The following is a 14357-nucleotide window of genomic DNA, read 5'->3' as shown; positions in this document are numbered from 1 at the left end:
CCCCACCCACATACAACTCTAGGGCCTGGGCCCTTAGCTGCATGGTGTGGCTCCTACTCAAGGCTTGGTATCCATTAAAATATGACCATCAGAAGATGACACTGCATCTTGCCCAATTAAAGCCACCATGATACCCATAAGATGAAGATTCAATGGTAGGGAGGACACAGGGCAGAAGCCAAGAACAAAGCCTGCCTGAGGCCTGCTGAGAGTTGCCCAAATGAAGAAGAAATTAACAATGCACACTTGCTAGCACTCTTGTTGTGCTAATTTCCTTGCAAATACAAGCAAAACCTTTTAATTAACTTAATATCAATTTCACTTCTCTCACATTTTGTTCTAATTATGGGCGGGATCTAAAGCTCACACAGCATAATTTAGAGCTCTAGAATTAACAGCTTTACAACTTTACACATCAGTAGCTGCTAAACCTAAGGGAAGCAAGGTTCCCTGCTGCCCTCCTGTCACTGCACTCCCACGCCCACCCCTCTGCAATCCCTGGACCAGCCACCAACACTAATTGGGACTGAGTCCCATGCCCAGATGTCAGCAAATGCCGACTTCACAAAGGAAGACACAGAAAGGCAGCTGGTGGGTGTCTCTGGACAACTGATTTCTCTGAGTTTCAGCTTCCTCAACTGTAAAATGGGTATAATAGTGTACACAGGTTTGATGTAGAATTAAGCAACACAAAACACTGGATATGTATCAGATGCCAATAAAAATACTGCATATGACACACTACAGTATGCCTGCGTACTTACAAAGTCCATATATTGTGTTTCATCAAATCTAAGATGCCTTCAATTGTAAGTGGCACCATTTTTCTGCACCGAGAAACGAGGGAAGTGCTGCCAATTAAACTATGACACATCACTGATCATAAAATGAATCTCCATTTCAGAGATGTAAAAATGTGCGTCTTGGCATTGCCGAAATACGGTTATACATGGTAGTGTCAACCTGTGAGATGGCTTAAGGTCAAATCCAAGTTAATCAGATGCCCACGGACTTAGTATTCCAATTCACTGCATTTCCAGAGAACAAAGAGTCTTGCTTCATTTTAATATTTGCTGAGAAGGTACTGGGGGTGTAGAGAGGATGGCAGACACCACAGATTCACAATGCAAACACCATTCCTTCTCTCCTTCTCTTTGGCCTCCACCATACTTACTTTCTCTGAAAAGCCACTGTTCTCTTAAAGCAAGGTTAGTCGTGTGGCCATTTTCTGGACATAAGCCTACCAGGAAGAATTCTGGAAAAGATTTTCTTTCCTGATTAAACAATAGGAGATGTGGCCAGTGGTACAGTACTCCCTACCTTGTACAACAATGCAATGACTGTAACTACTGCAGCCATCTTGAAACCATGAAGAAAAAAAGAAGGAAATATAATGAACTATGACATTATAATGTCATCGTGATGACTTCATGGTTCTAAACCAATACTGGTGACCACTACCTCTGGACTTGCTAAGTGAGAACAAGTTACTTTCTGATGAATTAACTCCTAAATGACATGGAGAAGGATTTAAAAATATACACAGGAATACTACTCAGCCATAAAAAAGAATCAAATTTTGTCCTTTGCAGCAACATGGATGGACTTGGAGGATATAAGGCTTAGCGAAGTAAGTCAGACAGAGAAAGACAAATACTGTATGATATCATTTATATGCAGAATCTAAAAAATAAAACAAACAAGCAAATATAACAAAGAAAAAAAGACAGTCACAGATATAGAAAACTGAGTGGTTACCAGTGGGGAGACAGAACAGGAGAGGGGCAAGATAGGGTTAGGAGATTAAGAAGTACAAACTATTACATGCAAAATAAATAAACTACAGGGATATATTGTACAACACAGGGCATATAGCCAACATTTTATAATAACTATAACTGGAGTATAACCTTTAAAAATTATGAATTCTTATGTTATACACCTGTTAACTTATATAATATTGTACATCAACTGTTACTCAATAAAAAATAAATAAATAATTTTAAAATGAATAAAACCTATTCTCTTGCAAACTGTTACCATGTAAATGATTCATTCTAATGCAAAGCACAGATAAACAACAGCTAAAAGGGACTACCCTAGTGGCACGGTGGTTAACAATTCACCTGCTAATGCAGGGGACAGGGGTCGAGCCCTGGTCCAGGAAGATCCCACATGCTGCAGAGGAACAGGGCCCATGTGCCACAACTACTGAGCGTGTGCTCTAGAGCCCACGAGCTACAAGTACTGAGCCCACACACCACAACTACTGAAGCCCATGTGCCTAGAGCCCATGCTCTGAAACAAGAGAAGCCACCACAGTGAGAAGCCTGCACACCACAACAAAGAGTAGCCCCCGCTCGCCGCACTAGAGAAAGCCCACATGCAGCAACGAAGACCCAATGCAGCCAAAAATAAATAAATCAATAAATAATTTTTAAAAACAGCTAAGGGCTTCCCTGGTGGCACAGTGGTTGAGAGTCTGCCTGCTGGTGCAGGGGACACGGATTCGTGCCCCGGTCCGGGAAGATCCCACATTCCACGGAGCGGCTAGGCCCATGAGCCATGGCCGCTGAACCTGTGCGTCCGGAGCCTGTGCTCCACAGCGGGAGAGGCCACAACAGTAAGAGGCCCACGTACCACAAAAAAACAAAAAAAAAAACGGCTAAAAGCAGACCCAGAGGGCAAAGAGCAGAAGCAAGAAGAACTGCAATCCTGCAGTCTGAGGAATGAAAACCAAATTTACAGAAAGACAGACAAAATGAAAAGGCAAAGGACTATGCACCAGATGACGGAACAAGATAGAACCCCAGAAAAACAACTAAATGAAGTGAAGACAGGCAACCTTCCAGAAATTCAGAATAATGATACTGAAGATGATCCAGGACCTCAGAAAACGAATGGAGGCAAAGATTGAGAAGATGCAAGAAATGTTTAACAAAGACCTAGAAGAATTAAAGAACAAACACTTAGAAGAATTAAAGAACAAACAGAGATGAATAATACAGTAACTGAAATGAAAAAACACTAGAAGGAATCAACAGGAGAATAACTGAGGCAGAAGAATGAGTAAGTGACCTAGAAGACAGAACGGTTGAATTCACTGCCACAGAACAGAATAAAGAAAAAAGAATGAGAAGAAATGAAGACAGCCTAAGAGACCTCTGGAACAACATTAAATGCACCAACATTCACATGATAGGGGTCCCCGAAGGAGAAGAGAGAGAGAAAGGACCTGAGAAAATATCTGAAGAGATTATAGTCGAAAACTTCCCTAACATGGGAAAGGAAATAGTCACCCAAGTCCAAGAAGTGCAGAGAGTCCCAGGCAGGATAAAGCCAAGGAGAAACACACTGAGACATATAGTAATCAAACTGACAAAAATTAAAGACAAAGAAAAATTATTGGAGATATGGGGATATATGTATATGTATAGCTGAGTCACTTTGTTATAAAGCAGAAACTAACACACCATTGTAAAGCAATTACACTCCAATAAAGGTGTTTAAAAAAGAAGAAAAATTATTAAAAGCAACAAGGGAAAAATGACAAATAACATACAAGGGAACTCTTATAAGGTTAACAGCTGATTTCTCCACAGAAACTCTACAAGCCAGAAGAGAGTGGCATGACATATTTAAAGTGACAAAAGGGAAGAGGCTACAACCAAGATTATTCTACCCGGCAAAGATGTCATTCAGATTCGACAGAGAAATCAAAAGCTTTACAGACAAGACAAAGCTAAGAGAATTCAGCAACAGCAAACCAGCTCTAGAGCAAATGCTAAAGGAACTTCTCTCAGTGGGAAACACAAGAGAAGAAAAGGACCTACAAGAACAAACCCAATTACACTAACAATGAAAGATCGAAAGAGAAATTAAGGAAACAATCCCATGCACCAGTGCAACAAAAAGAATAAAATACCTAGGAATAAACCTAACTAAGGAGGTAAAAGACCTGTACTCAGAAAACTATAAGACACTGATGAAAGAAATCAAAGATGACACAAACAGTTTGAGAGACATAACATGTTCTTGGATTGGAAGAATGAATACTGTGAAAATGACTATACTACCCAAAGCAATCTACAGATTCAATGCAATCCCTATCAAATTACCAATGGCATTTTTTATAGAACTAGAACAAAAAATCTTAAAATTTGTATGGAGACACAAAAGACCCCGAATAGCCAAAGCAATTTTGAGGAAAAAAACAGAGCTGGAGGAATCAGACTCCCTGACTTCAGACTATACTACAAAGCTACAGTAATCAAGACAACATGGTACTGGCACAAAAGGAGAAATATAGATCAATGAAGCAACCTAAATGTCCATCAACAGACGAATGGATAAAGAAGATGTGGTACATATATACAATGGAATATTACTCAGCCATAAAAAGGAATGAAATTGGGTCATTTGTAGAGAAGTGGATGGATCTAGAGACTGTCATACAGAGTGAAGTAAGTCAGAAAGAGAAAAACAAATACTGTATATTAACACATATATGTGGAACCTAGAGAAATAGTACAGATGAACCAGTTTGCAGGGCAGAAATTGAGACACAGATGTAGAGAACAAATGTATGGACACCAAGGGGGAAAAGTGTGGGGGGGGGAATTGGGTGATTGGGATTGACACATATACACTAATATGTATAAAATAGATAATTAATAAGAACCTACTGTATAAAAAATAGATAAATAAAATAAAATTCAACAAAATAAAAGCAGACCCATACAGAGTACAATCAGAGCCCAGAAGAAGGAACAATTAATTCCAAGAAAGTGGCAGGGAAGGTTTCGGGGAATAAACAGTTTCTGAATTGGTCTTGGAGAACGCATGAGATTTTAATAGGATGGGGTGGGTGGAAGGGGGTATTATTCAAAATCTGAGAGTTAAAAGACCCTAAAGTCACGTCGCTTTTATTTATACACTTTGGTCCCTAGAAATACAGAGAACTAGAACCCGGTCTCCTGACTGTTCCTCACACTCTTTCTACCAGGGAGGTACAGCGCCTAACAAGCCACGTGTAACCACAAGACACCCCTCAGTAAACACTAATCACACGATTAGCCATTGTGTTGGAGGCGGGGATGGTAGGAGGCTCTTCTGGAACCTTGCTCCCTATTAACTGTCAGCACACTCGTTTGTTGGCGTGTGGCTGTGGCCGCCTGTAATTACGGCCACGGTTTATTACTCATGCATGGCAAGGCTGAGGCTCTGCAGTTAGCCGTGACAGGGACATTACTAAAAGGGAAAACTTCTCTATCAGTGGCTAAACCAATTGTCATCCACATGTGAAGCAGTCTAAAGACCTGCGAGGGGTAAATAAGGAAGGCAGAGGAAGGTCTTTCAACCAAGTGAGTCCTGCATCTTTTTTTTAAGTGCTACCCTGCATTCGGAAATGCTTGCCCTGCTGAGAGAGATCTTGTCCCCGTTGTCAAAGGTCACCCTGTGGGGAGTTGGCTCCCCTGATCTTCTGAGTTCCATCATCGGGTCCCCTCGGCAGAGGAAGCAGGTCCTACCCTGCAACATGGCACTCCAGCTGGATCCATGAAGTGCAAGAGGACCCAGATGCCTGGTGGTGGTCTCAGAAGGCAGACTATGGGGACTGTGGCTGCAACAGCCACAGTTGGGCTAAAGCCTGCAGGCAGTGGGCTGCTGCCACGGCAGCTGGAGTGGACAGGCTTCTGTGTCATCTGAGAGCAGCAGCGGGGGAGGGGCGGGAGGAGACAGGTTTGCAGCAGAGAACTCCTCCCATCCATCACCACCTCCCGCGGAATCCCCCCAGCCCACCCCACTTCCTCTGGCTCAGGAAGGAATGGGGGACAGAAAGGGAGACCTATCATCAGGTGCTAGACAAGCTCAGGGTCAAGCTAGGACTGCAGATGTGCATCGTAAGGGCGCCAACCCCCGCCACGGTGGGTCTTTCCTTGGGAATCAGCCGATCCGGGACTAGGGGGTCACGGGGTGGATAGAGGAGAGGACAGGGGTGGACAGAGGTGAGGACCCTGGAGGAGCTGGTAAAAGAACTCCCGACAGGCTTGCCATGGGAGGGGCTGTCCAGGCTGGATGTGGAAGGATGGAGCCACAGGGAGGGAGAGAAAGGGGCATGGCTGGGGGGCTGAGCACACCTCAGTGAAGTTGGGGGTCCGGTGGGGAGCACCCAGGTCAGAGTGCTGAGGGCTGATTCAGATTTCCCAAAGGGAGCAACTCCAGATGCTGACTCTTAGCTGAGGATGTGGCCAAGGAGGGGTTCTGAGTTGAGGGGCACCTGGCATCACTAAGGATTGGAGGGCTGGTTGAGCCCTGAACCAGAGGCATGGCTGGCTCAGCGATGCCAGCATCTTCCACCCACTACTGGATTCTAACCCACTTTCCCGCCTATTCGCGCACACACTAAACCCCAACACAGCATCAGTCCCCTTACATCAGTGCAGTGACCTGTCACCCAATAGCTCCCCACGTCTACAGAACTACATCCAAACCAGCCTGAGACTGAAGCCTGGCTGGGTCCAGCCTCCACTTAGTCCTCTCAACAAGTTCCACTTGTTCCTGTGTCCTCACACACATCTCTGCCTCTACCCATCCCCCTTGCCAGTTGCCCTGCAGATTCCCAGTCCTGGGCCCTGACCATCTTCTATGATTTGCTTCCACATCAGGTCCCCAGGTAGTGTCACTGCCTGGGTCCTCTGTTCCAGGTGTTAAAACTTCTGAGTTCTGTCGTTCTTGTTCAACAGACGTTGGTCAAGAACCTCCTGTTTGCCAGGTCAAGTCTCAGCACCCCCATACTCATTTAATATTCCTCTGAGATCTAGCATATACCTGGTAAAACTACAAACGCATCCTTCCCACTGGACCACAGATGTCTAAGTATGTGTGGCACCTGCATCTCTCTGTATCCTGGCATCTAGCCCACACCCAGCAGTGAGGAAGTGCTCAAAAACACATGGAAATGACCAACATTTCTGTAATGGGATTTGACATGTAGAGGCTACCATTTCTTCTCCCCAGCCTCAAGAGTGATCAGCCAAAGACACCATCATTATAAGCAGAAGACGGAGAGGAAGAAAGGAGGAGGAGGAAGGAAACAGAATTCAGCCTCAGACAAACGCATGGAAGAGAGAAGGATCCCATGTTAATTCAGAGTCTAAGCAACTTTGAGGGAAAAGGACCTCCCCCGCCCCGTCTTGAGATTTACATCTCAGGTAACAACGACCACACACTGCCTCGATGTAGCACAACTGTTCATGCATTCATTCCCGAAATGTCTGCTGAGCACCTACTGTGGGCCAGGGCAGTTCTCGGCATCAGAGAGACGACCGGGCGGGGCGGGGGGGCAAGCAAGCAAGATCCCTTCCTTCAAAGAGTGAGCATTCTCCCAGCCGCCACGCCTCAGGCCCCGTGGCTCACGCTGTACATTTTGAATCCCAATTCATCCTGACTCACAGCGACCCCATTTCACAGCTGAGAGGTGGGGAGGCTGGCCCAAGGTCACACAGCTATTAAGTGACAGAACCAGAAATCAAACCTAGTCTGCCTGCCACCCAAGAGGACACCCTTTCTTCCAATATTCTTTTTTTTTTTGTGTCTGCATTGGGTCTTCATTGCTGCACGCGGGATTTCTCTAGTTGTGATGAGCACGGGCTACTCTTCATTGCGGCGCACAGGCTTCTCATTGCGGTGGCTTCTCTTGTTGCGGAGCACAGGCTCTAGGCACACAGGCTTCAGTAGTTGTGGCACGTGGGCTCAGTAGTTGTGGCTCACGGGCTCTAGAGTGCAGGTTCAGTAGTTGTGGCGCACGGGCTTAGTTGCTCCACGGCATGTGGGATCTTCCCGGACCAGGGCTCGAACCCGTGTCCCCTGCATTGGCAGGCGGATTCTTAACCACTGTGCCACCAGGGAAGTCCCAATATTCTATTCTTAAAGGCTCAGAGGTTTCTGATCTTAGGTGTTTCTTCACTCAACTTGGGCTTCACTGCACCCACATTCCACCTCCCCGTTGTCACTCTTAGCTCTAATTACAGAGCCTTCTTCCCGTCCACAAAGGACACTCCCGATTTGGCAACAGCAAAGGTCAGGGTATTGGAGTTCTTCCTCGAGAATGACACTGGTGGCCTCTCCCCACTACCTCTGGGCCGGGCAGGCGGCAGGTGCCCCCGCTGGCAGGGTGCCTGTCACACACACTGGCCAACACAGATGCGCCTGTATCTGAGGGTTTTCCAAGAACTGGGCTCCCCATCTCTCCAGGAGCCACCAGATGTGATCAGTCCATCGGAGATAAAAGAAGTGAGCGTCCCTCTGGCGCCCAGGCTCTGGCTCTGCTGACCAGGCTTCCACACACCTGAGCCCCTGCTGGCCACCAGGCCCTAAGGAAGGTCTGCACGCAACACCTAAGGCTCGTGCTGCCCTGGTTTCCTTCTGAAAGGAAATTGTAGTGAGGAAATCCCTCACTACAAGGAGGGATTTTAATACGAACACACACCCTCTGCTCTCTCCCCCTTTACCTCCTTCCCATTGGAAACGCTGGTACATTCCGGCTCAATAGTCTACATAAGCATATGTATATTCCAGGGAAGAGGAAACAGCTCAGGGCCAGCTCTGGCATCCAGGAAGAGATGCTTTCAACACACGATCCCCCTCCTTCTGGCGCCAACTGGGAGGCCCACAGAACACATCTCTGCCTCTGTCCCTCTGCACCAACTCACCCTCCCCGCCTGGTGGGCTTGGCTGATGAGTGAGGCAGGCTGGGTGGGCTGCATGTGGGTTGTTTGCGAACGTGCTGGTTTTCTGCAACTCCGACTCCAGCTTCATCTGCCTGTGTGGCTTGGAGGCAGGACTGGGCTGGGTAATTTTGACTTCTCTCCATGCCCGCAAAGATATTCAATTTCTTCGAGCAACCCTACTTCTATTCAATATCCTTCTGAAAACTAAATTTGGAACCTAACCTCAATCGACTGCATTTCCTCTTATGACAGCGGGGCCCGGGGCTTACTGGACGGAGCAGCCACACGTGCCCCTGTGATTCACCGCACGGGGGTGCAGATGAGGGATGGGGTCACCAGCCAGAGCTCGGGGCTTGCATGGGGCACAGGACCTTCACACTGCCTGCCCTATCAAGGGGATGCTGGACCTGGAAAAAGTACCGTGATATTCAGGAATCTTGACTCTGCCCCTCACTGGCTGTGTCATCCTGGCTAAGTCACACAGTATCTCTGTGTCTCACTTTTCTCAGCTCTAAAATGAGAGAAACCAGTAACTTCCTCAGAAGGTGACAGACAGCCAAAAGCCCTGTACAGAGTTACACGGGAATTCTAACAAGAAATCTATCCCTGTGTCCATTTTCCTTGTGCCAGTACAAAACCACCATTTAAAAAAAAAAAATTTAACACGGTATTATTCTCTTCTGTATAATCGTTTTGGATTTTCCAAAATTTCCACAATAAAATATGAATTAATTTCATTCTAGAGAGAGAAAGGAACATAAAACCATCATGTTATAAAATCACACATTCAAAGGAAACATACTGAGACGTGCTGGTCCCTAACCTGGGAACTGCTTCACTTCCAGGGTCCTCCCAAGGATCTGATGCTCTTTAGTCAGGATCTGGTGAAGGACCAGAGCAGCCTCAAGATGGCACAGGCAAGACGGCAGATACAGGATGGCACAGGCAAGATGGCAGATACAGGATGGCACAGGCAAGATGGCGGGAACAGAATGGTACAGGCAAGATGGCGGGGACAGGATGGCACAGGCAAGATGGCAGAGACAGGATGGTACAGGCAAGATGGCTACCTCACACTCAGTGCCCCCAGCTAAGTCTTCCCAACTCATTCCCCTCACCACATCCACCCAACCCAATCCAGCCTTTACAATGTCAAGGTTATTTCCTCTGTGGCTATCATTTACCTCCTAAAACTAGCTCCAATCCAATTAATCAACCAATACACCTTTGGTGCCCACATTATGTACAAGGTGCTGTGACACATGCTGAAGGATGAAGGTGGTATTAAATAACCCAATATATGGTTCGAGATCTTAACAAGCCTGCAGTCCAGTTCTGCACTCAAAAGATAAAGCCATCGCGGCACAAAAGTCAAAGCCATGGGTGCAAATGGACACAGACAAGAAAGCTTCAAGCACCGTGGAGCAGGGAGAGCTCAGATCTTGTGGCTTGGCACCACTGCCCACCCCCAGGTGGTGACCTTGAGCCAAGCTTTAAAGGATGGATGGATGCAGAAAGGAGGCGGGGAGAGCAAACCAGGACAGCTAGCATTTCTCAAAGACGGGGGCTGAAACGTGGAGGCTACAATCGCAAGACAAATGCAAGGTTATTTCAGCAAGTAGATCAGTCTTGCTTGAAGAGGCCGAGGCACTGGGCCAGGGCGGGAACATGGCGGCGGGGGGGGGGCGGGGGGGCGGGCGACGGGCCTGACTGTCAGCCTCCAGGCTTGACCATGGTTCCTTAGGAAACACAAAACCACCGGAAGGTCTTGGGCCCTTTGGAAGCGGTGCCTTCCACGCAGACAGCTGGAAACACAGAAAGGAGGGGCAGCAGGGCCCTGGGTTAAAGGGTCCTGCAGCAACAGTGAGGGGGCAGCAGACGCGGCCTCACGGAAAGAATGGAAGGGCAGGTGCAAGAGAGTCTGGAGGGACAAAAATAAACTCATCTCTGTGTACTTTCCCCTCCATACCAGCTTTTCCACTTTCCCTTTCAAGTGTCCTTTTCAGCCTATATTAAGAAAAACAAAACCATAAAAACGTGTAACTGATTTTCAAAAGGCAGGCACCGAGAGTCTTAGCGGAGAGGCCAGTTCTGAGGAAGTCTGGGTCATCCCTGGCCCCCCCCAGCCCAGGGGCCCCTCTCAGGACACCCAAGGAAACGTTCCAGGAGTGAGAGAACACTGGAGACGGCTGTGCTGTGTCCCTCCTGCTTGAATTTCATAAGGGTCCACTGGAAAGGTCTGAGAAATCGGAGCCATCATTAAAACACCAGCTCCCACTTGGTACCCGCGGGGCTGGACCCAAGCGGCTCTGTTCCTCCTTTATGCCCAGTGCCCAGCTCTCTCGAGCCCTCCATTAATTCCTGAGGAATAAAGAGCACCAAGGTCAAGGTTACCTTCTCCTCCTTCAGTAGCAAGAGGTGGAGACAGGCTGCAGAGCCAGTGGACATGGGAATCCAGGTCCCATCTCCCAGGCACTCTCCTCCCCGGCACTCTCCCGCCACAGCAGGAGACCCCAGCAGGCCTACAGTATCTATCAACAGGTGGGGCACGCTTTACCCAGAACTAGCACAGGCAGAGGATGGAGCGCTGGGGGTGGGGTGGAGACCAGGAGGGTCATTACAAATGACACTGGTCAGCCAGGAAGAGAACAGCTACCTTAGTTACAGCCTGAATTCCCGGCTTGCCCAGGAAAAGTTCTCAACCCAGCCTTCCTCAGAGACTACAGGTAAAGAAAACTCATCTTCCCACCCCACCACACCCAACCCAACCCAACCCAAGCAGTCCCAAGTGGCGGACATCCCCAAATCCCCAGGGAATCTCTTACCAGGCAGGGGAGTATACAAGGAAAGAAGCCGAACCCCAGCCCATCTGAAGCAAGCTCACAGCTTCCCAGAAGTCCCCACTCCCACTCCAACCAACAGGCAAATGGATTTTCCTCTTTACTCCGCCTGGCATAGGCAGTAGAGGGCACTGGGCCATGGTCCAGCCCACAAGCTTGTCAGAGATGCAAAGTCTTGGGTCCCCACCCAGATCTACTTAATCTGAGATTCTTCGGTTGGGCCTAGAAATCTGCATCTTAACAGGCCCTCCACGTGACTCTGACACACGCCAAAGGTTGAGGCACGCCAGTGCAGCAGCTGAGAACCTCAATCCTGGCACCAGACTGTCCAAGTTCAATTCCCAGCTCTGTCATCCCCTAGCTGGGTGGCTGTGAGCAAGCTGCTTAGGGGGAAGTATCAGCACCCATCTCCTAGGGTTGCTGGAAAGACTTAACGAGTCCCTGCGTCTTAGTGGCACTTAGTAAATACCCTTCAGAATTTTATTATTCTTATTTGGGGCACTGGGTGGGTGGGGGTATATCATATTTCATTTCCTAATTGAAACGACTTGTGTCCCCTTGAGGGAACCAAGGGAACCAGCTATCTTGCACTCTCTCTTTTGGGTCTTATGGATTGGTCTATGGCACGGATCTGTGTAAAATAATAAGGCCCATCCCATAAGCATCTAATTCCTCCAGAGATGAACTGTGGGCTTTTGTTTCATTCTGTGCCTTGGTTCTTCAACACTCAGGAGAAGAGCTCCCACAAGAACCCCACAGGGGACACCTACAGCCAGGCCACACCTACAGCTGGGCCCCGCTATCTACAAGGGGTCAGTGGGATTGCAGCGTCCCACTGCAGATACAAGTTCAAGGTATCCCCTGGATACTTGCTGAATGATATCAAGAAGACCAAGGGGTCCTTTCAGAGGGTGCTTGGAAATCTGTCCCCATCCCACCAGGAAGGACCCAGAAGGGAGCATTGGAAAGCAGAAAGAAGACAATATGGTGACACCCTTCTCCCTGCCTGCCACCGGACTGGTCTCTTGCTCCAAATGCAGGTAGGACAGTAGTTGAGTCAGGTCTTACTAATGTAGAACCTTTTTGTAATCAAAATGAATACTCCTTACAACTAGGAGGAGACAGTAGATAGAAGTTGTCAAGAACACAGGCTCTTTGGTCAACCAGACATGGGGTTCTGCCTCCAGACTCTACCACTTACTAGCAGCAGGACATCAGGCAACTTAGTTAACCCCTCCAAGCCTCCTTTTCTTATTTCTGATATGGGGAAAGGAAAGCACCACCCTGGACTGATGTGACCACTCGGTGAGATAATGCATTTGTAACAGTCTTGGCACTGTGTCTGGCACAACAATTCCACCACTAATTATTATCATTATCTTTATGACTATCAGTAGCTCTGCAATTACCATGAGGACATGAGTTAGAAGCTCAGGAAGGGAGGTGGCAGCCTTGAATCTGACTTGGATACCAGTCACATGGACCCTGGAGAGCTGTCCATACTCAAGTGAGTAATACTCTGACCTTGGGGGCAGCAAATGTCCAATGACCCATCAGTTCCCGGACCAGATGTGACCAGGGTATATTAAAAGTCTCCCTCTTCTCCTGAAGCACTGAGGAGAACATTTTATATGGGACAGATTCTGACAACTATCACTGATTGGATGGCACACCTCTCTTTGCTACACTCTCTAAAAACCTGCTTCCCCAGCCCACCTCAAACTTTAACAATTGCCCTCAGGCAGCTCTCGCGGGAGAATCCGAGCGTGTCTTTAATAGCAGGCTCACCAAGGCAGCTGCGGGAAGGGAGGAGTCCTCACTGCTAGCCTGCAGCCCGCCTCCTAGACAGATAACATTCCTCCAACCTACTACCGAAGCGCGTTAGCTCCAGACCTGAGGCCTTGACTTTTGCAGACATTTAAGCAGGCCAACGTCCCTCCCCTGTCCGACCCCACCAAACGCTAAGCTGTAAGAGCTCTTTCCTCCCTTAAGTCGCCTGCGCCTCCAGTCCCATTTGGCCGCGCGTCTACTTTCCGCACTTGGGCCGGAGCGGCCAGGTAATCATTCCTGCACGCGGAGACCGGGAGCCAGCTGTGCTGACGTGTTTCCACGATAAAAGCAAACTTACAGCTGGAGAACAGAAAAGAAACGGGTAATTCTTTCCGGCAGCCCTGGCCTCCTGGCCGAGACTGGGCAGGAAGAGTAAAAGGGCGCGGGGGAGCCAGGAGGTGCTTGCCTCCCGCACCGCGCGCAGGGCCTCCGGGGGAAAGCCGGTGCCCGGCCCGCCCGCACCGAGCCCCGTGGGCAACCGCGCCCGTCCTTACCATTCAGTTGCCGGTAGACAATGTCCTCGAGCAGCGAAAGGCGCTTCAGGACCGCATCCTGTATGGGGCTGGCGCTGTGCGCGCTGAGGTTGGCCGCCTCGGCGCGCGGCCGAATCTCGTGGAAGGCGTCTCCGCTGCGCACAGAGATGGGCCGACACTTGGCCAGGAAGAGCACGAAACCGGCCACCGCGATCAAGTTCAACACCAACAGCACTTTGACTCTTCTCAGTGAAGCCATCAAACACGCCCGGTCGGCCCTCGCCCCGGACCCGCGCCCCCTCGGGCTCCGGCGAGGCGCGGGGCAGCCGGGGGCCGTGCGAGCCTCGCGCTCCGGACGGCTGGCGAGGATCCCAGCCGCTCCCGGCCCCACGGCACGGAGGCTAGGGCAGCGTAGACGGTTGGGAGGTCCGGGCGGTCTCGGGGAGAGCTAGATGGCTCACACCGAAGTTTCCATCGCGCCGAGC

The 14357-nt window shown here is 48.9% G+C and overlaps 1 protein-coding gene across 1 annotated transcript in view; it reads right to left on the bottom strand.

Annotated features, from left to right (window-relative positions):
* GALNT17 (polypeptide N-acetylgalactosaminyltransferase 17) overlaps positions 1 to 14131 on the bottom strand; it is a 431957-nt gene extending 417826 nt beyond the window's left edge. The window contains exon 1 of the mRNA XM_024764132.1: positions 13894 to 14131. Coding sequence (XP_024619900.1) covers positions 13894 to 14131 — 238 coding nt within the window. The remainder of the gene's footprint in view (positions 1 to 13893) is intronic.
* Between the last annotated feature and the right edge of the window lie 226 nt (positions 14132 to 14357).

The sequence above is a fragment of the Neophocaena asiaeorientalis genome, unplaced genomic scaffold (genome assembly GCF_003031525.2).
Source record: "Neophocaena asiaeorientalis asiaeorientalis breed wild unplaced genomic scaffold, Neophocaena_asiaeorientalis_V1.1 scaffold490, whole genome shotgun sequence".
NCBI classification, from domain to species: domain Eukaryota; kingdom Metazoa; phylum Chordata; class Mammalia; order Artiodactyla; family Phocoenidae; genus Neophocaena; species Neophocaena asiaeorientalis.
The sequence above is the reverse complement of the archived record's forward strand: the minus strand, read 5'-3'. Positions and strand labels throughout refer to the sequence as shown.